The following is a 24,419-nucleotide window of genomic DNA, read 5'->3' on the forward strand; positions in this document are numbered from 1 at the left end:
CAAAGATGCACTAGTATGTATCCAGCAACTCTGCCTCATGATCAACAGCAACAACCATCCAGATTGCACTAGGCTCCACCCTAAACCAACATCCCTGGGCTTCCTCATGCCTTCCCCACTTAACCTCTCTGCTTTGTTGGCTCTTGTACCTGCATCTTGTGACCTCCTTGATTCTCTCTCACCTCCACCCCCAGCTTCTCTACAGTACAAATAGAGAATTGCTTGGTACCTGCAAACAAACAGTGGCAGGTGGCCAAGGAAGTTTCTTGTCTGCCTCAAAGGTCAGCCTGTGGAACACTAATGCATTGTATCCCATATGAATTCTGAATTTTCTGTTGCTGTAAAGGGAAAATAATTTTTCTAGATAATTCCAGAGCTAAAAAGTATGATAATTTAAAGATCAAAGGAAAAAAAGGCAAATACTTCAGTTGTTCCAGTATTGACAGATTTTGTTTAGAAAATGTATATTTCCTTAGCTTGCAACCTGGCTGAACTGCTGCTTATTCACAGGCTCTAGTGTCCATCTAACCTCCCAGGTTATGTAAGTTGAACAGAAGCTGCACAACAACTTAATCACGGTAAATAAGAATAACTCTGTGGGTCATATTTAACTTGGACCCACAAAGTTCTTTGTCAAAAACATTGAGTGTTCCTTCAAAGTTTATGTAAAATCACATTGCTAATCAGATCAGTACAACTACGAGCAGAACAGCCACAACACTACCTTTTCAGACCTTATTTCTCATCAGCTACTGGAATCTGGGCTAACTTATGGAGAATGAAACACTGAAAGAGGCTGGCAGAACTTTATTCTCAGGATTTCTTATATACCACACAAGGAGATAAAGATCATGCAAAATATATTCCTGATCACTTCACCTGCACTCAGCTCACTAATTCCTCATTGTCAAAACTATTTGCATCACAAAACTGCTGAAAACAGCAAACACAATTTTTCCAGATGTTTTCTTCCCCTAAAGTTTAACTTGTGCGAAAAATGCAGATTTTCTTTTTATAGCGGTCTGTTAGCCAATACTTAGGCTTGCACCAACAAGTTTAAGGTCCAATATTTTCTTTATTCAGGTTTAACAGGTATTCAGGTAATTTGGCATGGGGGCAGCTCCACTTTAACAGTGGACACTCAGCACAGGGAAGGCTCTGATATGTCATACATACATTACTTCAGAACAGGTTTTTCACTTCAGTTTCTCCTTGGAGGTCTGCACAGCTGAATCTGACCTCTCCTTGGAGGTCTGCACAGCTAAAGGCAAGGTATACCATATTCACTGCACTCCCATCATCCACAAAAGCCCATCACGTTATAGAAGGAAATCAGGTTGGTCAGGCATGACCAGCTCTTGGTGAATACACCTGGTTTTACAGGCTCAGGGTTACTAAAAGAGGTCTTGATATACTTATTCACACATTTCCAAAGCTCTTTTTTTTCAACACAGTGTAGCAAACAAATTGTGTACTTGTATAACAGGAAGATTTTACTTGCATCCAGTTGGGATGACTTAAATAACTAATGATTTTACCTCTCATGGCTATCCCAAACTCAAGCCAATGAAGTCTCTAACCCACATAATGTCTTCCAGTTAAAAGGAATCAGGAGAAACAGGAAAAAAAAGTCAGCTCTCAATTAAGACACAGGGCAAGCCACCTAGAAAAATTACTTGTGAAACTTGTGAAATTCTACTTCATTGCATAGTACCACTGAGTTCAATTCAGGACCCATTTACAGGTAATGCATCACTAAGGCAATATTAACCTAGATGAACTTTCTGAAGGAAATTTTCAGTTCAGTATAGCACAGGATTGACTACCAGTACCTTCAAATACATAATTACTGAATGATGTTTACATAAAAATATTACATGAAAGTTATAATGGCTGCCTAGCCATTGTTTCTGAAAACAGGACACTCCTAAAAAAAAGCTATGGAAACACACACCCCGGATTTTCATTCCTCTGAAACACGATAATGAGATAGGCATGCCAGAGAGAGGTAGATTTACATTCATAGGTCCTGAATGCATTTCAGAGACAATGTCTTTCATTGACATTTATAACTAAGTCTGGTTTAGAGATGGGCTTTTTCCCCCCCAACTGTGAACTATGCTATACAGAAAATTTTTGTTTGTTCTTATAAAAAGTGTCAAATTAATCAAGTTATTATGATTCGTTTCTTTCTGGGATTGGCAGGGAATGGTAGAAAGCATTCTTCTCTCACAGAAATGCCATGGGATGTACAGAGCCTACCCACTGCCCCTAAAGAAGGGAGGAAGTGGCTAACCCACTCACCTGCAACCAGGGTGCATAAAAAAACCTGAATCAAGTGATTCACTGAATCTTTCTTTTCTTCCAATGTATAGTTTTAGACTGCTAATGTAGCTATTCATAATTCCTCACACACTTTTCTACCATCTAAAATCTGAAAATGCCACACTTTCAACATAGATAATCACCTTAAAAGACAAGTCTCTGTCTTGGCAATAATGGTTAATATGAACCAAACCCTGCCCCTGTCCATGAGCTTTGTTTGGAGCTAACAGGCCATGTTATACTCGCAACCCATTCCACCCTCCAATAGACATTAACTTGTAGAAGTTAACTGCTCCAGCCGACCTACAATCCAATCCGACTTTGCAGCCTGAAGGCAATGAGAATAAGATCCTATTTTTCCCATATTTTGAAAATCTCAATTCACAAATAAATATCAAATTGCTTTGTTTTTAAACTCTATAAACAACTTCCATTGACTTTAAAGCAGTTTTCTGAAGTAGCAAAGAGTTGCTGCTAGGTGTTATAAAATATAAAACTTAGCCCTTCTGCTGCAAACACCTTATGCATGCACTTAGCTCTAAGCAAATGGATAGTCCTACTGAAATAGTGGGACTATTCATGTATGCACATACTTGTGTAAGTATTTGATCTCTTCTTACCACAATTTTGTGACATCCACACAAAATGTCTTTAGACTTTACTGCATTATACAGAACAGCTGTAATGCACAAACTCAGAAGTTACTTGTACAAAGCCTCACTCTAACTTAAATACTCTTTAAACAAAGTATCTCTTTGATTTTAGCTGCACTGCAGCCTGCCATGACAAGAGGAAACATCCATGTTGTCAATCCTTGTTAAGAACACAGACTTCTAACAGGAATGAGTTCAAGTCAGAGACTCCTGGAATAAAATAGGGCAAATTATTTAAAATTGACAGAAGTCATTTAAAAAAAAAAAAGTTTATTTTTGCATTAGAATTATAGCTCTTTTCCTAGAAAGGCTGATTCACAGCACAGGATTCAAATCTGAAACTTCAGCTGATCAAAACATACTTGGGCCCAGATCCACAAAGGAATTTAGACATTTAATTTTATTTAGGAAAAATCATTTTGTGTTAGATGACTAACATAGGAGTTAGGCATTTAAGTATTTTCACAGACCTGGGCACTGATCGATAATATAGCTATTATACAATTATTCATTTGAACTTATAATTTTGACATTTTAAGTAAAAAATAGAAAAGGATGCGTCCAAATGAAGCTTTTCCATGAGTTAAAATCCAATAAACAGAAGTTCGTAATTTGATTAAATGCACAAAATATTTTAATTAGTTACTTTAAATATACTGGATACATAATAAAATGATCAATATTTTTATTTAAAATTCACTCCTTTTATTTAATAAAATAAGCAGCAGCAGCAGCAGCTAATGAACTAACAAATTTATCCTGGTCACCAGGTCAGTTTATTTCATGATGTTACTCCATCCTGTGCTCCTACCTTACATTTACTGAAGACTGGCAGAAGCAAACAAGCTCTTAACTTGTTCCATACCTTATATCTGAATGAACTAGTTGGGTAACTAAACTAGCTGAATAAACTAAAATGAGTATTTGTTGAACCTGCAGGACTGCCTCAAGCTGTCAAAAGTTCTTCTAGCATTTCAGCAAACTGGCTCCAAGGGTGTTTTTACACATGCGCCAGGGATGGAGGAGGGTGCTTTAATTATAACAGCTCTGAGCCCCTCTAAATAAAGCACCCCTAGTGTCTTGTATATCAGTGTCCCCAGCTTCAACATGGCAATGGGGGTGCCTTAACTAAAGCTCATTGAACCAGCATTAGTTAAAGCACCCCTGCTGCCATTTTAAAGTGTGGGGACACTGATACATGAGACGCAGAGGCTGCTGGAGCACGGCAATTAGCATGTTCCAGCAGACTTAGTAGAGTCTGCTCCAACTCATTGTAATTACAGCACATGGGAGCAGTCTCCCTGCACATCTACAGGCACCTCAAGTTTTTAGCCAGTGATTTCCACCACCAGTTTAGTGGTCTGATTTCCTTTTAAACTTCAGCAGCAAACACAGGATCACAGGAAAGTAGGGCTGGAAGAGACCTCACAAGGTCATCCAATCCAGCTTCTTGCTCAAGGCAAGAGCATCCCTGACTAAACTATCCCAGCAAATTGTCTATCTAACCTGCTATTGAAGACTTCCAAGGATGAAGATTCCACGATTTCTCTATGTAGCCTGTCCCAATGCTTGACCACACTCACAGGCAAAAAGTTCCTCTTACCAAAATCCTAAAATTTCTCCTGCTGTAGCATGAGGCCATTGCTGCTAGTCTTGTCCCCTACAGTCAGAGAAAAGCCCATCTCCATCCTCGCTATAATCATGCTTCAGGTATTCAAAGATTGTTATCAGATCCTCCCTCAGTCTTCTCTTTACCAGACTTAATAACCCTCTTTCAGCCTTTCCTCATAAGTCTTGCCTCTCAGGCACCTAACCATTTTTGCTGCTGTGCACTAGACTCTTTCCAGATTGTCCACATCCTTCTTGAAGTGTGGGGCCCAAAACTGGATACAGTACTCCAGTTTAGGTATCACCTGTGCTGAACAGAGCAGAAGAATCACTTTCCTTGGTTTTGCAAGTGACACTCGTGTTAATACAACTAAAAATGCTGTTGGTTTTTTTGTTTGTTTTTTGCAACAAGAGCACGCTATTGGGTCACATTTAGCTCATAGTCTGCTGTAACCCCAAGGTCCTTCTCTGTAGTACTGCAGCCTCTCTAGCCACTCCCCAGTCTGTACTTGTGCATGCAATTATTTCATCCTAAGTGCAGAACTTTGCACTTGTCCTTGCTGAATCTCATCTGACTGATTGCGAGCCATTTCTCCAGTCTATCCAGGTTATTCTGAATGCCAGCCCTGCCCTCCAGGGTTGGCAACTCCACCCAACTTGCCATCATCCCCAAATATTTTTAGTGTGCATTTGGTCCCATCATCCAAATCACTAAATTAAAGATACTGGACCCAGAAGCCCCTACTGACAGACCCCATGGGAAGCCCCTATTGATACCTCCTCTCAAGTAAACATTGAGCCATTGATGACTTTTTTTTAGCACAATGATCCAACCTGTTACATGTCCACCTTGCAATACTTCCATCTAGTCTGTATTTCCCTAGCTTGTTACTGAAAATGTCATGCGAGACAATAGCAAAAGTCTTGCTGAAGTCAAGGTATACCCACATCCACTGCTCTCCCCTCATCCACAAAGCCTGTCATGTTATAGAAGGTAATCATCTTGGTTAGGCATGAGCAGCTCTTGGTGAATCCATGCTGGTCATTCCTGATCACCTTGTTCTCCTCTAGGTGCTTTATAATAGATGCCTTGAGGACCTGCTCCATGAACTTTCCAGGGACGGAAATCAGGCTGACTGGTCTGCAGTTCTCTGGATCCTCCTTTCCTTTCTTAAAGATGGGCAGTATATATCTGTGCTTTTCCAGTCATCTAGGACCTCACCTGCCCTCCATGAGTTCTCAAAGAGAATAGCCAATGACTAAAAATTACCTTAGCCAATTCTTTCAGTACCCTCGAGTGCATCCCATCCGGCCCCTTCTACTTGAAAGCATCTAGCTGCTCTATGTAATCCCGAACCTGCTCTGCCATTACTCTAGGCTGCATCTCCCCTTCCCCATGTTTTCTGCCAACTGCACTCATCATCTGGTAGCTGCCCCCATTTCTGAAGGCAGAAGTTAAGAAGGCATTAAATACTTCAGCTGTCTCTACACCATCCATGATCACATTGCTTTCTGTATTTAGTAAAGGACCTATGGTTTCTCTGATCTTCCTCTAACTTTTAACATACTTAAAGAATCCTTTTTATTACCTTTTATACCCCTTGCCAGCTGCATCTTAAATTGTGCCTTGGCCGTCCATATGTTCTCCCTGCATGCCCATGCAATGATCTTATACTCTCCCCTAGTACAACTGCCAAATTTCCAATTTTTATAGGATTACTTTTTTGAGTTTCAACACTTTGAAGAGACCGTTGCCTAGCCAAGCTAGTCTCTCCTGTTTTACATGGGAGCCTACCACAACCCCTTCCCACCCTTCACAATTGGATCCCTGGAAACCAGCATGGCCCCCTTCTATCTCCCCCTTCCCCCTCCCACCCGTGTGCCAGGAGGTCCTGGGAGCCCATTGCCACCCCCTCCCCCTGTGTGCCATGATTGAGCCATGGGGCCTGGCGTTGCCCTTGCCCAGCCCTGCATGCTGGGATCCAGCACCCAATCTAGCATGAAAGGCCTCATAGGTCTGGAAATTTGGTAGTGCCACTGACCCCCTGCTGCCAAATCTCCAAACCCATGAGGAGCCCCACAGGCCAAATGTCACAACGCTAAGAGCCAAATCTGGCCTGCAGGCCAGGCGTTGAGGAACCCTGGTGTAAATTCTTGCAAAATTACAGCTTGCAGCAATGACCAAGGGCATATTATAGTCTTATAATGCAAAGAGCCCAAGCTTCACGTGTGTTTGGGCTAGAGGTACACCAATACATCGGTCTGATATTGGATCAGCACCGATATTAAGAAAATTGGCTGCATCGGAAATTGACCCGATGCAGCCAATAATTTGTCTGATAAATACTCGTGCATGCGTGCAGCCGCAGCACACCATGCAGGCAGTGAGGAGCAGAACCCAGCAGCTTGAAGAACTGCATGCAGCTGGTAAGTCTCTTGTGGAGGATGGGGAGGGGGTGGGGGGGGCAGATCAACAACCCCCCCAGGTGAGGGAGAGGGGGGAGTGGGGCAGGTGCTGCCCAGCCAGGGCAGGGTGCAAGATGGAGCTATGGCTTGTCCAGGGAGTGCATGGGGGGGGGCCCGCCAGCCACTGCTTGCACCCCAGGAGGGCATGGAGGGGTGTGTGCGCCCTCGGATCTGTGTGGGGCAGGGTGGGTGGGCGGTGCCAGGCTCTTCTTGGCAGGGGCTGTGCTTGGGGCAGGCAGCAGCATCACTGGGAGGGAGGGTTATGCGGGGGCTATGGAGAAATCTGGGGTGGCTGCACTTCCAGAAGTTTCTCCTGCAAAAGTAAATGTTTGTACATACTCTTTTCTGAGAGAAGCTACAGCACAGTCCTCCAGCATCCCAGGGCAGTTTACTCCCAACGCATCCCTTCCACATTCCAGGAGACAGCGTGTCACTCAGGCTGGACTCTTCTGTTCCAGCCAAGCAAGGAACAGAACACACCCCCTTCACAAGCCCCACATTATGCTATAGGGAGAGACCGCCTGCAGGGCAGTTCGGGTCAGCCAATCAGAGCTGCCTTGTGCATTGCTGCCATCTGTCATCAGGCAAACTAAAGAAGCCTACAAAGCACACTGAGATGTGTGCACACGGGCCCCCTGGATGTACAACGTCAGCACTGCAAACTCTCTACTCTTCAAGAGCTCAACATGCAAATGTCTGTTCAGACATCTCTAGGTATTTTTTCTACCAGGAGAACAAACCTGGGAGAATTCTCCCAAGTCATTTGAATGTGTATACACAGCCTAAGACTATAGGCACATGATGGAGAAGAAACACACCTGAGACAAACTAGAGCAAATAGCTCCATAGCAGCTGCATATGAGGTGGCTGTGCATCTGACAGCAGGACAAACTCTGAGGTTCTACATTGAAAGACAAGCATTTGGAAGGATGAAAATCTAGCCTTGATTCATATATTGACAGGCTTGCCACTGCTGAGGGAGGGCTGAATTTCTGTTTTGAGTCTGGTTAATATGTTTTGCATTTTTTTTCAACTTGGTTAACCCAGTGGCAGCATGTTGCCTTCTGAGAACGAAGAGCATGCTTCAGACCAATTACTGTACTCCTATAGCTGAAGTAGGTCTGTCCTATTGTTCTAAAGGTTGGGAGTTCAACCCTGATGATGACTTATGTGGCTGAATGAAATGCATTTAGAAGCAAGGCGAGTGTTACCGTATCCCTTTCAGAATGGGATGAACCACTTCAGAGTGTCTGAGTAGGCACAAAGTACAGGCAACTGCTTGTGAACATATAGGGAATAAACATGATGCCAAGTCAAATGCCAAAAAGTTTAAAGTTTATTTAGTAAGCTTTTCCATCCAGAAAGGAAATGTTGCTCTTAAAGCTATAATACAGCACTGCCACAGAGACCATAGCCTGCAAGTTTAATCTTTTCAGGTTGGCCTCAATAAATGGTTTATATCTAAAGGATGTTTGACCTCTACATGGGATGGAGCTCTCATTCCAACTTCCATTTCACAATGTCACTACCATGCTTTACTCTAACTTGCAACCATTTTGAGACAGGAACTAGCTTTACTTTGTATTTACACAGAATTCCATACAGTACTGCCATACAAGTTAGAACTCCTGCAGCAGAAATCAAACTTGAATTACTCATGAAAAATCTGCAAGGGGGGGGGGGAGGGTGTCAAAAAACAAATTTCACTCTTCCAAAAAAATCTTAATACTTAGTCACTAATGAATTTTTGGGACTTATTTTTTAAGCTGGCAACACTATCTACATGGTCTGAAAGTTAAAAAGAGCAATAACCTGGATTTTGAACTGTTTGAGAATATTCTCTAAATCAACCATTCTATGGTAAAGTCACCCCTTCTGAGGACTGGAACAAAATTGTTTAAAGCTTAAAAACAGTGACATACCTTGGGGCAAATTGCATTTACTTTATTTTTTAATGGTTTACAAGCCATTCCACATAATATTTTTATACCAGCAATATTTTAAAAACATCGAATTCTAGGCCCAATACATGCCTTTACAATGATTAAAGTATAACTTATAATGCTGCTTGCCAAGGTGGTACATCACAATCTTTTTTTTTTTTTTGTAAGTTTGTGTTTATTTTAAATATGCTACCACCATTTTAAAAGGAAGGAAGGAAGAAGGTGCACACACAACATGCCCGAGTCTGAAAGTATCTTCAGAGAGCTTTTAAACCTGGACATGGATGAAACAAGAAAGATGTTGAAGAGCAAGATAAACACCCTAGGATCTACTGCAGAAGGGTAACCAATACCATGCAACCCAAAAGTACGACTGGGACACTGGCTCCCTGACAACATAGTACTAAAAGTGTTCTAGGGAACCAGTGTAACTTAATATGACTGCACTGTGCCGCTGCTTTTTGCATTAGCAAAAAACTGAAAGCCTCTAAGGCCATATCTACACCACCTCAGGACTATGCCAAGAAATACTGCATTGAAGCACAATAATCCACTCTCTGTACATTATCCCACACAACCAATGCAATGGCTACCCAACCGCTTCAGAGGCCAGCAAAAAATCACAACCAACAGTAGAATAGATCTAGCTTCCTGTTTTCATCTGACATCAGATATTCTGCCTAACCTGTACTTGACATCATAGTATCATTAGATTCGAAGAGCATTAAAATAGTATTTCTCACTAAGTGAGGCTCAGTATGGTACTTACAGACTTCATACATTTCTTGCTCATACAAAACACCAATTTGTGTCAACTATGTAGTAGACTATTTAGACCTGTGTACAGTAGTAGCTTACTAAAACAAACAGCAGCAATCTAAATACAACAATTTCTTCTGTAGGAAAAGAAAGAAGGAACTCAAATTCTAATTTTCTAGTATTTTTCTATATAAAAAAATATGAAATGGCGTGATTTGAAGTGAACTACAGAACTGGTTAAGCTGTACTTTAAACCAAAAAAATAATTTTCAAAACAATTTTGAAAATCCAGTTTCAAACGCAAGTTCTTCTACTGTTTGAACTAGTTTGTGTTTTTCTTTCCCTGTTCCTTGTGCTGGTGGACCTTTCCCAACTTTTTTTTTTAAGTCAGGGAATTTTGGCTTTAAGCAATAAATGAGAAACAAAACACTGCCTACTTCTGTGCTCACCTAAGGGGAAAACTAGTTGCTGTATAATGTTGAAGACAAAGTATATTTATTACATATCAAAAGAATGAAGTTAAAGATAACAATTCTTGCGGGTACACCACCGCCACCAGTGCCAGGTTATGATATGCTGAGGCCCTAAACTATGTCCAGTTTAAGAGGCCCCACACAATAAAAATAATCCAATGTATGTATATTTTTGTCATATTAGAATGAAAATGTCCACATTTAGAGTCATTTTCCCATATCTCCTTGATCTACCAACTGATTATTATAAAACTTGATATCAAGTTAGATTTTTTTCTTATTTAGAGGCCCCTCATATTGCGAGGCCCTAAACTGTAGCTTAAGCATTTTAAGCCTAAATCCGGCACTGACCATCATTAAGAGAGGCAGGTCATCAAACAAATTTTTGCCCGTTTGCTTCACGCACTACTACTAAAATGTACTTAAAGTCTGGCTTTTGCTCACAACCCAACAAGACTTACCAAGACTAACTACTCACCTGCTTCAACCTACACTATGTAAGCATTTTTTACCCAGAAAAACCCTCTGCAATTGATAGGAATAAACTGATCAGGATTATGATATTAGCAATTGTTAAAAAATAAAAGGTTTTACACAAATCCTTCTCTACAAATAAAACTTAGTCCAGTGGGAGCTAAACCTTTCAGGCAGTGTGCCACAGAAGACCCCCTGCCTCTCTCCAAATGCTACTACACACCCCTCTTCCTCTGCCTGATCTGCTGCTCTGCTTTCTGCCTCCTTTCCTTCTGCTCTGTGCCATATCTGTTGCTGTCCTACCTGTCCCCTCCCCAATCTGCTGCTGGCCACACAGAGAGGCTTCCTGTGCCATGCATGCCACAGACTGGCCACCTCTGACTTAGTTTATGTACACAAAGCTTATTCTTGCAGTACTAAATTTCAAGAATCTGACAATTTCAGAAAGTCAGTCACAACCTCCTGCTGTCCCTTATCCATCTTCCCTTTGGTCACTGCAAATAATAAAAGGATAGTACCAGGAGAGTGTTGGAATGTTTCTTTCTTGCCATCTTAAGGATTTAGCAGGTGGAAACATGAGTGCTGGTTAGCAATCTATGGAAAGCCAGCTTATGGTATGGTGGCTAGCAGCCAACTTCCTGCTTTCTTATTAATCAGATAAAGGTCTATAAAATTTTGGGCCAAGAATCCGAGAAACCTTTTCTCCCTATGTTTTTCCATGACAAAGATATGAAAGGAGCTAAATAAATGGTGAGGTTTGGGAAGACCCCAGAATTCACTTTTTTCACTAGCCTGGACAAGCCAATTTCTATTCTCCTTCAGTTACAGACAAAAGTCTGTAAGTATTGTAGGGGCTATCACATTTCTACATTTCAATATATGTTGCAAATGGTTTGATACTGACTCATGTGTCACTCACTTGCACATAGGCCCTGAAATTCTAACAGTTGCCTCTCTGAAAGTCAAAACAAATCTACCTATTTTTGCAACTGCAGCAGCTTTTTGAGACTATTTTAAAAATAGGTTTGAACCAAAATCCCAAATTTAGATACCCATCTGAATTCTGCAGCTCCCACAGATCACAAAATATTCCCATTTGGCAAAGTTTAGTACTCAGTATGTGAAAGCAACATACAGTAGGTATGGTATCTGTATATAAACATAAAAAAAATCCTCCCCTTAAATCTATTTAAAAAAAACAAAACAAAACAATGGCAGTGCTTCGGTGCAAGTCAGATCATTCTTAAACAGTACGGTTTCTCTAGCCAGCAAGGGTCTTTCTTTTATTAAATTATACAGCAGATAGAAAGAAATTTTTGGAGAATCTTCAATTTGGGGTGGGGGATGGGGGAATGTGCACGTGCGCATACAAACATACACACACAGGTATGTGTGCATACACCCACAATACGGTGCAATCTGCATACACATATAAAGTTATTAAAGCTACATAGGTAGATGCAAGTCCAATAGAACTGGAGCTAATTTAGAGAGAATGTGGTTAGAGGGAGGGGGACAGGTTACCAGAACATAATGAACAGGGTTCCTGGTTTTCTCGGTTTAAAAATTGCAAATTTTCTGATAAACAACACAAATCCCAAATTCTCCGATTAAAAACCCCCAAATCCGCAATTAAAATGAAACACCACTATATATAAGGTATTGGTTGATTTAACACAATGTTTATTGATACATCTACAATTTTAAAGCAATCTGTCCTACCAGTGCCTCAGTCACTATAATAAAATAAATTCTAAATACCTATACATTTTGTCGTTTGATTTTGGGGTTTATCATGGCAAAATCAGAGCTCTCCCAGCCCCCTTCACTCACCAGGACGCAAGTCTAGCTGTGGCTGTCCCTCCTTGCCCCACCCCTGCTTTTTGGCCCCTCCAGCCGATATACCCATGTGCTGCCCATGCCATTGCCCCTCCCTACTCACAGCCCCCCCAGCCCTGCCAGTGCCCCTCACTCTCCACCCACAGCCCCCACCACTGCCAGCCCTGCCGCTGCTCCTCACTCCCACCTACAGGCCCCCAGCCCTGCCAGTGCCCCTCACTCACCCACAGGGCCCTGCCACCACCAGCCATGCCAGGGAGGGCCCCCAACTGCTAGGGCTATGGGGCCAGGGACCCAGGTCTGCAGCCCCCTGTCCCCACACAGAAGCACCCAAGCCCCTGCTGCCACCTGTGGGAGGTGGTAGCTGCTGCTGTGGAGCAGAGCAAAGAGCCTGGCCCCTCCTCCTTCATGGGTGGCATGGATGGAGCAAAGCCCATTTGTGGGGAGGGGCGAGTAGATGCAGGCTGCCCACTGTGGGTGGGAGGGGGTGGGGAGTGAGGGGCGAGATGACCTCCCACCGCTGTGTACACTCCCAGAAGGGGCACGAGGTGCCTTCCACACCACTATCCCCACTGCTGCGGAGCAGGCATGGGGCCTTGCCATGGTAGTGCAGGGCTCCCAGAAACAGCGGCACTGAGCTTCCCTGTCCAGTCCCACTCTTCCCTGCCATGCCAAGTGCTGCCCCAGTAGGCTGTGGAAGCCTCCGGAGGAGGAGAGCAGGGCAGGGGGCCCTAATCCCACAGTGAGTAACCCACCCCATGCACAAATCTGGCAGCGCTCCTCCTGGGAATGCACACAATGGTGGGGCCACTCGCAGCCTTGTCCCAATTCCTGCCCAGGGCCTGTGGCCACATATTCTGGGCCCAGGCCCCAGCACCACCCAGGCTGGGCAGCAGCCCTAGGCCCTGCCCAAATCCCTCACTCATTACAGGGGCCTCAATTCCACCACCAATCCCTCACCAGACTTACCTGAAGGAGCTGTTCTCCAGGCTGCCTGGCTCCCATGTGTGTGTACATGTGCTCATGAACATGGCACCTCCTGCCTGATCGGCCTCTTCCTGCTCCCCCCAGCCCCCTGCAGGCTGGAACTCTGCCAGCCTGCAAGGGGAAACTCACCATTTCCGGCACCTTTCACCTTAAAAATGAGAAAACCCAGGTTTTACTGCATTTTACTGTAGTGAATGGAAAACCCAGATCCATGACGAGTGATAATTCTTTGTTTTTTAAGAATTAAATAGAAATGCTATTCTGTATTATTGCATTGTCTGACTTGTTGCAAAGAAAATTCCTTTGATAGAAAGTGAAATGTTTATGAAACAAGGGATTATGCATGTTTTATGCTGTGAAGTCAGCCATTTACTGTACTCCTATGCATTTTAAATGAACAGCAGTTAATTTTTGCCAAGCCTCTTATTTAAATATATTTTTTTCCTCCAATAATTGTACTGGAACCCACCATTTCAAAAAAACCAAACAAAAACTGCACAAGACTGGTTCTGGTCTTCTTAAGAGCAGGCTTACAATGGCTCACTTTTGTAAAGTTATTTCTGCTGTACTTGGAACCAGGATCTTTTATAAAATCTCAACTCTGCGATCAAGAGGTTATATAAAGGTCAGTATTCATTTTATTCAGATTATTTTCTAACCTTGTAAAAATGCCTCCAGAGCAAATTGGCTCCTACACCTGCTGACCCAAGGATACCATGGGGGCTGCCCCCTGCTTGGAAAAGTTACTTCCCCTTACTGTCCACCCCCGCTTCAACATGCCACTAAACTAAGGAATGTCACTCATGCCACAAAGCTTGCCTAAACGTTTCCCTAGGGAGAGCAGCAAACTTGGCCTATTGATGGGAGGGCTTTTAGAATGTACAGACTTTACCAAGGGATCCCTCTTGCAATTGTAAAAATCAGGGAAGAATTAGAAGACTAGTTGGCTTGTGAGGGATGTTTCCTTGAGAAAGGACAAGACCGATAAAGACCTGGCCAGCTCTGACAGGCTAGATGTAGTCAACTCCATCAACCAACTGTAATGGAATAGCCAAATAAAGTTGCACAAAAGGGTAACTGATAAGGGGTGCAGACCCCATCTGGGGAGACCAAATATGTAAGTATGGTACAGACAGTATAGATGTTATACCAAAGATGAGGTTGACACATTGCAGCCAGCATTCATTATATAATATAAATAGCAATACACGCTGGACAGGAATGTCTCACCATAGAGTCTACAAGGCAGAGAAACATAACCAGGGAAAACTGAGTTACAAACAGTAACACCTGGCAGTTTTACGCTTATTTAAAGTCTTTTTCAAATGTGAGTAAATATCTACATATTAGAGAAAGGGAACCTAAAGCACTTGGGCCCTGCTGCAACTAGCTCAGCTCAATGTCATGAAAGACAAAAGACTATGAAAACAGCACCACAGTCAAACTAGTGTCCGAAAAACCTACTTCTTATTTCCCACTCGGTTTTCCCTTTAATCCTTCATTTGTCCCATAGTCTCTTGGGTCTTCAAGGAATTATTCCAAAATAGCTCTTGCTAATTAACTCCCTGAATGGAGGCTTGTAATCCAGAATAGAAATGGCTGTATTCAAATTATTTCAGTCTGCTTTGAAATTGCTTTAAACTAATCTGGAGTAAGAAATTCTTATTCTGGAGTAGGAACACCCACACAGAGAATTTATCAGGAATAACTAATCCAGTTCAACTGCAGGCCCAAGTTAAACTCCTTGTGCAGGCAAACCCCTGCTATCACTAGGATTTGTATGCAATGCAGTGTATTCTATCCAGAAATGACTAGTCTTCGCACCATGCCTAGGCAGATACCGTCAAAGTATTGTTTTGCATCTCTCTTCTTCCAAATGCAGAGGATATATACTATGGTTGGGATTTGCAAAAGGAACATAAGGGATGTAGCTGCCCAAATGTAACAGAAATGCAATGAAAAGTAGGGGATTAGAATCCTTGGAAAAGTCCATCCATACCTTTATAGATAGCCTTGTTTGGAGGGAAAAAACCCAGACAGACAAATCCTCTTACTCATTGGAAAAGCTATACAAGGGGCTATGTAATATATTAAAATGTTCTTACAGGGCATTTGCACTGTTTTTGCACTGTTGATGGCCCAGGTCATTAGCAATCTAATCAATAGTTTAGCAAGAACATAGACAGCCCGAATACTGGGCCCCATTAATCCTTGATGCAATTCATCTAACTTGCACCAGGGATAAGTTTGGCTCGCTGTAATACTTATTAATAGAATTAACATATTAACATGAACGCAAACACAGATATCATGACTACAGAAGAAAATTGAGAGCATTAAACTTGTTATACCCTGTTAAAAAACTTTATTTCTACACTAAGTTTTTGCCTGATTTGACAAAATCTGGAGATTTGTTTTTTATATTTTTGCCCCCATAATTAGGTGGACATGCTCCGTGAGAAGGCGCAAACAAGATGCTGAGGGTGTAGAGACCTACGAACAAACCTCTCACTGTTCTCAGAAGCCTTAGGGGTTTTTTTGTTTTGTTTAAAAAAAAAAAACCAAAACAAACCAACCCACCACCCAAACATTCTTGCTTGCAGAAAAAACAATGTTAAAAAGGTACCTGAGCCTGAGTTTGCAGACAGTCTGAAACAACAGCTTTGAGGTATGAACTGTCTCTTCATTCTTCAAATGCTAACGATTTCCTTGCTTAAAACAGACAAGGAAGAAGATACTAATATTAGAAAAATTCATACCAGCATTTTCTAAAGCATAGGGTTGCCTATTTGAGGAGGAACAGAAAGGACCCAGGTCTACTCAGGACAGACTTTATTAGGACAGTGAGGTGTGGTTGCCAGGAGTGCATGATTGATCTCATTCACCAGAAGGGGACTGAGCTTCCAAAACACTGGGAAACAGTGATATAAAAATCAGCCAACCTAGTTTTTTAGCACAATAACAAGAGTCCAGAATAAACAAGGACCCAATTCAACTCCTACTCACTTCAATGGGAGTTAAACTGGGCCCTAGGACACACATTAGGTTTGGCACTGAGCAGCCCAGCTCATGCAGCTTTGGCATACAGCTCTGTGTTGCTAACTAGAAGACTGACTTGGGAACAAAATTCTGATCAGAAGCCCACGCCCAGTGCTGGTTAAACACACTGCAAAGGCAACGCTTTGTGTTCTAGACTCTATGCTATCTACTGCTCCTCGATGCAGTTTTATGTCAGATGTGGAAATAAGCATTCACCTCTCAGGCAGAATTAATGCATTCAAAACGGAGCATATGCTTTAAGGACAACCCCCCCCCCCCAAAACTGAACAAAAGAATTGCTGGTATCTAGACTGAATGAAGAAACCTAAGCCCAGACTGAGTGTAAGTGCAGATATAAGTGTTAGAAGACAACTGACAGCAACAGAAAACAAGAAGTTCATAATCACCATGTATGCAAAATAATAAACATGAATATTTCCATTAAGGTTTAACATGAATAAATTATGTGATCTATACTTTGATAACAGGACAGTAAAAAAGGATAAAATTATCTAAAAAAAATTATTGGTCTCCTCTGTTCATGCTGCAGAAATTCATTTCTTAATTTCTACTCACTTTTTTTTTTTTAAATGTATGAACCATTCATGATGTCTCACAATGTAATGGAACTATGAGTAGATTCAATCTTTGGCAGTGGCTGTGTACACAAACTTCATTTAGAACTAAAACACATTTGGTAATACAGTGTAACTTCATAAATCTGGAATTATCAAAAATCCGGCACTTCCCCCACCACTCCAGGACTGGCCGCCATTCCCCTCTGCCCTCCTGGACGCAGAGGGGGAAGCTTGCATGCGGTGGCTGCCGCCTCCATTCACCACCCTGTGCCACTGCTCTGCATTCAGCTGCTGCTCCAGGACCAGGAGCCGCTATTCGTCCCCTGCCCTACTCCATGACTGGCTGCCATGCCGGTTTAAAAAATACAGCATTTTCGAATTTTCAGCAGGTGCTTGGAAATTAGTTTATACGCACAGATAGCTGACTGGTAAGTTTTTCTTGCCTTTGGCTTTTGTGTCTGGACACAAAAAAATATTAAAGTGTTAATGACTCTAAAGAGAAATAAAAGCAGGCAGATTAAGGCCCAATGTCCAGTGAAGAGTAAGATAATTAACAAACCTGCCCAAACTGACATTTAAATCAGACAGTTTAGGATCTGCAAAGACATGTTCATTCTAGTCTAGACTTCTAATCCATCAATGGGAAAAAGTCTAATATTATTTTTGTCCTTTTCATCAGCACTGTAAGAACATATCCAACTGTCAGAGTAAGTTATACATGTAACACAAAATAAAAACAAAGAACACTTCAGTGGGCTTGTTCAAGGGGGTCATTTGAGAAAAAAAAAAATCTATAGCAGACGACACTGAACCCTTAATCTTTTTTTAATCAGACACAAGTTAAATAGCTCTGTCTATCCAACACATCTGTATATAGACAATGCTTCAAGATCATTGTAAACATAGTGGAGAAATTCTCCACCTCAACCAATAGACATTTTAAATGTAATTAAAAATTTTAACTTGAATACTGTTAAATATATTTGAAAGTCTTCAGTATGCACACTGACCATGCCCTCAACTTATGAAAACACTGCACGATTTTAAAGAGACACTACATGCTTGAAACTACAGTAGAGCTACTTCTTTTGTCAATCTGCATTTCAAATTTAATAAACAGAATAAATTAACTATGAGCTGAGATTATGAATAACTCATTGTCCTGCTAGAGGCCTACATCACATACTATATTTATATTCATCTGTACAGGAGAAGGACAAGCACAGACTTGTTTGTGATCCACAAGTCCAGCATTTCAGTAGCTGCTATATATTGCTACACTATTTTCATTGACAATACATTTTGCAGACTAGAAACACTTTTTATAAACCATGTGTGGAAAGGGGGGAAAATATTAGTTATGACAATACTGATGAATACTAATCTAAAAATGTAAGTATTTTGAGAGGGAAGCCAGGAATTAACATATACCAAACCTCCAAAACATATTTAGGAGAAAACAATCTCAACAGCTTTTAAGTCAGTTATGTATAAACACAGAATATTGTCAATTTGACATTTTCTCAAGAATCACTTATAGTATATTTATGGCCAATACACTGCACCTTCCATACATACTACTAATTCTTGAGTTGGAAGCAGGGACTGAATACATTTTCCAGTGTTCCCTGCAAGTAGAGTATGTATGATTTCTCTTGGACAGCTTTCTTACCCTTTCTGGTTAATGAGGGTAATTATATTTGCACTAAGACACCAGCCAATATTATGGAATTAGACATTCATATGAATACTGTTTACCAACAATACAGCAATAGAGAAACACACAGAATTTCTAAAAGGTAGGTCAACAAACACTAAAAACATTTTAAAATACTGAAGTACAACTGCATTGTAAAATAAGTTGTTTTATTATTATCTATAATATAATGTGCAAGGAACTGATACTATCTGGAATTGCAACACAAGTTTCAGACCTGTCCAGAAAGCCATTTCAGACCTGTCCAGGATAGTTAAGTAGTAAAGGTCATGTGGCTATGAAGGATGGCTAATCAACTATCCACAAATTCTACCTGTTATATTGGAAGATGAGACAACTACACTGTCAGAGGTTTCAGCAGTACTATTTCACATACTTTGCACTTGTCTAGAAATTAATTTTTGGTAAAACTATTAAAAGTTATTTTGTATTGAAAAGGAAGGAAGGTTATTTATTCAAAATCCTCTCATTAGCTAAACCAAAGTATCTTTGAATATAATCATGTAATCCCCAAGTGTCTTTCTTTTTTTTAAGGCATGTTCTTATTAAAGGAGAGATTTTTACTTAGTAGCCATTTTGTCTTCAACTTGGACATGATACCCAATCTGAATGCAATATAAACATGCTGTCTGAGAAGCTGGTTTCCAAATATCATGTTGCTGGGAAAGGAAGAAAATGTAAAAATGTGTACCACCTAACCTATTATAAATCAAAACAACATGAAGATAACAAACTACACAGGCAGGAAATTCAATAGCTAATATTCCCTCCCTAAGTCACCTCATTGCGCACAAAAACACAAAACAAAAGGCACTGTTTGTGGATTAAGGACAGAGAATTGTGATTTACTGCTTAATGTTTTTTAAAATGAAAAAGCTAGGAAATTAAAAGTTGCACTTCATAATACTCCTCTCCCTTAACAGTGTGTGTATAATGTATTTTGGTTTTCTTTTTAATTCCACATTAACTCTGCATACCATAAACGCTAACCATAGTACAAAGCAGTATAAATACCAGGTCAGTCCATTGTTTATTAGATATCCATAATATGGGTAATGTGGGAGGAAAGGATACACAATTCCCAATTTTCAAAGCATTAAATTAGATCTAAACAATGCTTTTACACACACTAAAAGCCACAAATTTATTGCAGGTGCCAGGCCTTCACAGTATTTCTTTTTCAAGAATAAAGTAATTTTTTATTTGCAGGACAAACTAAACTCAACTAACCTCCCCCTCATGCCCACCTCCTTAAAACAAGCATACAAGTTCAGCAAAATGTGGATTTATTATGGGATTGTTTTCTTTAAAAATATGCAATGAAACTAGATTGTTACAAAGAAACTTGCATATCACCATACCAAGCAACAGCCCAATCACATGTCAATTGCTAGACTGCAAACCCATGGAAATAGAGGTGTATAATAGGATCATTATAAATGTAGCTCTTACTATATATACACATACTATAGATTTTCCTTGTTGTATTATTACTTTGTATTAGTGGGCATGGGTCTAATACAGATAGCAAAACTGGGCTTTATAAGCATAAAACTATACAATACATTCAATTATTAAAAATAGCTTAAGCAAGCAAGATGATATCATTTTAAACACAGATGCACCATAATTATCATCTTTGGATACAAATTAATATACAACACATAACATGGCCAAACCCTCGAACACATCCCACTGTATATCGTTCCTGGGGGAAAAAAAATGCTGCTACCCTCTGAATAAAGGAGGAAAAAAGACACACACCTGTGCAAGTGTGTGGATAAACACACATGCACGCACACACGCACACACACACACGCGCACGCACACACGCACACACACGCGCACGCACACACGCACACGCGCGCGCACGCACACACACACACACTTGTATGTGGCACTGCATTTTTAACAAGAATACTCTGCACAGGAAATGTAGAGGCACCTTTCAAGGATGATTTCTCATCCTGAATAAACACTGCAAAAAAACCCAAAACAACAAAACCCATCTAGGGAAGGTAACTGCTCTCAGAGCCGAGCAGGTTTTGCATTGCATATTAAATACGGTTATGTATGATGGGCTGCTTGGTCTCGATTCACAACAGGGCTGGAGGGAGGGGGGGTCGTGTGCGTGGTGGTGCAGGGTGTGTGTGTGTCTGCCTGCCTGCAAAGCCAAGTAAACACATTTTCCATTCCCCATCCCCCACCCCGACACACGCGCGCGCGCACACACACACACACACACACACACCATCATGCAACTTATCTCCCCATGTTTTTCCTTTTAAATGCACCGAGTGCTCGGGATCCCCATAGGTTTTTCAACCACTTGTTTTTCTGCAGCTCCGCGAGCCGCTTGCACACGGATTGTGGCCCGACGGTGCCAGGCGTGCACATGAAATCATACAGCCCTCCTCCCCCCCAAGCCCCAAACAGCACGAAGTAAACAGGGAGCAGGCTGCGGACAGGCACACGCGGCGCAGGCGGCAGGCAGGGCTCGGGGCCGCGGCCGGCGATGGAGGCTGCTCTTACCAGATGGAGTTCTTGATTTTGTGTTGCAGGGCGCTGGCCTCTGCCCCCTGCAGCCCGGGCACCAGGGCTGGCAGTGCCCCCCCGGGGCCGGGCAGCGGCTGCGGCGGCGGCGGCTCCGCTTGCTGCTCCTCTGCCATCGTCGCTGGAGGGGCGCGGGCGCAGCGCTGGAGACACTAGGCCTTTCCCCCGGACCTCGAGTGAGTCGCCTTTCCCCGCTGCCCGGGGGACATCACGGGCAGAAGCCGAGCCGGGTCCCGCCGCCGCCGCTACGCCGGGGGATGGGGAGCCTTCCCGAGCTGCAGGCGCATCGCGGCGCTGCCTGCGGCCGCCCCCGCCGGGGTCTCTCCGCTCCGCGCCCTGCCCCGCCCCGCGCGGCCCGGCCCGCCGGCACCTGGCCCCGCTGCAGCCGAGAGCAACCCGCGCGGCGCCGCCGCGACTTGTCCTGCCGCCGCCTCGCCAGTCACGGGCGCCGCGCGCAGGCTCAGTGCCGCCCTGTGCTGCGCGCACCAACAACATGGCCCGGCCCGGCCCGGCCCGGCCCGGCCCCGGTGGGGGACACGGGGACACCCACTTCACTGCTCAGCAACAGCGCCGGCAGCGCCTTCCCCGGGGGGGCCGGGCTGCAAGCAGGCTCTCTCGGGCTGCTTAAATATGTCATTATTTTGCAGGGCTGCGGCGTTGCCCAGTGGCCGTGGAGGCGTTTCGAGGCTCTGGCGGGGGGCGCGGGGGGCACTGAACCCCCCAGCGCCCCTCACAAACGGCCCTTGGGGCGGGGGAGCCGGGTTGCTTATTGTTTCTTCTCCTCCTCAGCAGAGCTGCCCGGCCTTTTGCAGACATGGCAAGAGCAGGCCTCACGAGCCCCAGGAGCTTTAACCCGGGTCATGCAAGAGCTGTGGGAGTCCACCAGCATAGACCAGGCAGAATTAGGGCCTAGGGGCCTTATCTCCAAACCCTTCTGGCGTAGCCTGGTGTTTACCAAATACTCAAAGCCCCACCACCTTCACAGCTGCTGGCAGCACAAGGCACAACACCTGGCAGCAAGAAAATACAGGCGCATGCATGAGGATGATGGGTACAAGTAGCTGAGGTTGCACAACCCTAAAATGCAGTCATGCATGAATACGTACATAAGCTGTACACACTATCAAGATCAAAGGTCTATATCACAGATTATTAGCATATAACAATGATAAGTGTTTTTCCATGATCAGGGCCGTCCCTGGGCAGGGGGTGAATCGGAGCAACTGCCCTGGCCCCTGCCCTTTGGGGGTCCCTGCAGAGCCGGGCGGAGCAGTGGCTCCGTGTCCAGCTGCTCACTACCCCTCCCCCCTGCCGCTGACCAGCAGCTTCCTTGGGTCCAGGGCCTGTGGGATCTGAGCAGGAGTGTGGCCAAGCATGGGCTGATTTGCCTTGGGCCCCGCACCTTGCTCAGGTCGCCTCTGTCCATGATACAGGTTTCCCTCGCTTTATACTTCTGTACATGCGTTCTTGGAAAATGGTGCATCGCTTGAATTCACATAAAGGAAACCCACTTTACAATGTAACAAATAGGGATACGTTCCAAGACCTCGACTGTACTGACCCCCAGACTCATTTCTACCGCTTCAGGACAATTTTGGTACTCACCAACAGCATACAGTACCCATAAGCACAGGGTGGTGGTGAATGTTACCGTAATGGGGATGGCAGCTACAGAAACACATGTCGCAGACACCAAGTGAGGGGCACAGATCCACACAGGAGACTATATTTTGGTGCGAGTCCCTCCCACAAAGAACTGCACAAAGCAGCTGACTGCAGGCTTCTACCACACTGATCGCATCAGAGTGAATTTACCTTGCATATAACGATTTTTTTATATAAAAAGGGTCATCACATAAGAGCAAATTCACACCTACAGAACCCACATAAAGCAAGGGAAACCTATATTTGCTTTAAAATCAGCTGCACATTCTCACTTTATCCAAAAAAACGGAATATGAATTTGTGTTTATGAAACAATATTTAAAAAATTGCCCTTTACATGATATTCCTTTATATCACTTGTGGGTACAAGAAGCCTTACAAAACAGAGGTTTGATTCTCTCCTGCTGCCATGTCCATAAGCCCTGTCCCCTGAGCCTTACCCCCAGACTTCCTCTCTAGTTTAGAACCAATTAAATATCTCAGTGATGCCTTCCACTGTAGCTCCCCAGGCAAATTCTGGGCCAGAACTGAAGTAATGCAACACTCCCACTTTTTTGACCTACCAGGGGACTGGAAGCAGTATGGATATCAGTCAAAGGAGACTTGAGACTGATTCAGTTTACTGCAGTGCCTGGATGTGCCTCTGAAGCACCAAAATATAAGAGGCACAAAGGTAATTTAAATGTCCCTTTCCCCTCTCTTCCCATTCCTGCCTGCAGTGCATCTCAGAAGGAGTAAGTAATCAAGTCAAGGGACCCCACTCCTAAAGAGCTTACAAACCAAGGGTACAACTCCTCAGTTAAATCAACATGTGGCATCTTAGACCTATTTTGTCTACTTCCCCAGGCAAGAAGTGTCCAGCCAGATCCGCCTGTGTGCAGCCCCATTTACCTGGGGCTGTATACTGTTTTTAATCTGTACTTGCCAGAGCCCATCCATACAGATCTGACTGCATGTTCAGTCTATTTTCAGACATGCTACAAAAAATGATGGTAGCACAGGCAGTAAAGATCTCTAAAGGAGAAAGAGAGGGGTGCCAGTAACAGTCTAGGGCATAGCTGAAGAAATCTTTGTTTTTCCTTTTGTACATAAGAAGTGAGTGACAACATTGCCCAATTTCATCATGAGAAATGTAGGCCTAATGAAGGCTAATAATTCATTTTTTACAAACAAATATATTTACAATTTACATTTTTATAATAACATTTATATTTTTATGTTTATAACTAATAATTAGGCCTATATACCCCCCACTCCCGGCCAGCTTTAGGGGATAGAGATTTGTTAGCTGCTATAAAGAAGCCCCAAAAAGATCTGCTGAGAAATAGGCCTTCTGGCAC

At 43.0% G+C, this 24,419-nt stretch overlaps 1 protein-coding gene across 1 annotated transcript in view; it reads right to left on the minus strand.

Moving 5' to 3' along the window:
* Positions 1-21,907, minus strand: part of RFX7 (regulatory factor X7) — a 98,411-nt gene extending 76,504 nt beyond the window's left edge. Inside the window, exon 1 of the mRNA XM_059714696.1 lies at positions 21,394-21,907. Within this exon, the coding sequence (XP_059570679.1) occupies positions 21,394-21,530 (137 nt within the window). The 5' untranslated portion in view covers positions 21,531-21,907. The remainder of the gene's footprint in view (positions 1-21,393) is intronic.
* Positions 21,908-24,419: the final 2,512 nt, after the last annotated feature.

Source organism: Alligator mississippiensis, chromosome 11, assembly GCF_030867095.1.
Source record: "Alligator mississippiensis isolate rAllMis1 chromosome 11, rAllMis1, whole genome shotgun sequence".
NCBI lineage: Eukaryota > Metazoa > Chordata > Crocodylia > Alligatoridae > Alligator > Alligator mississippiensis.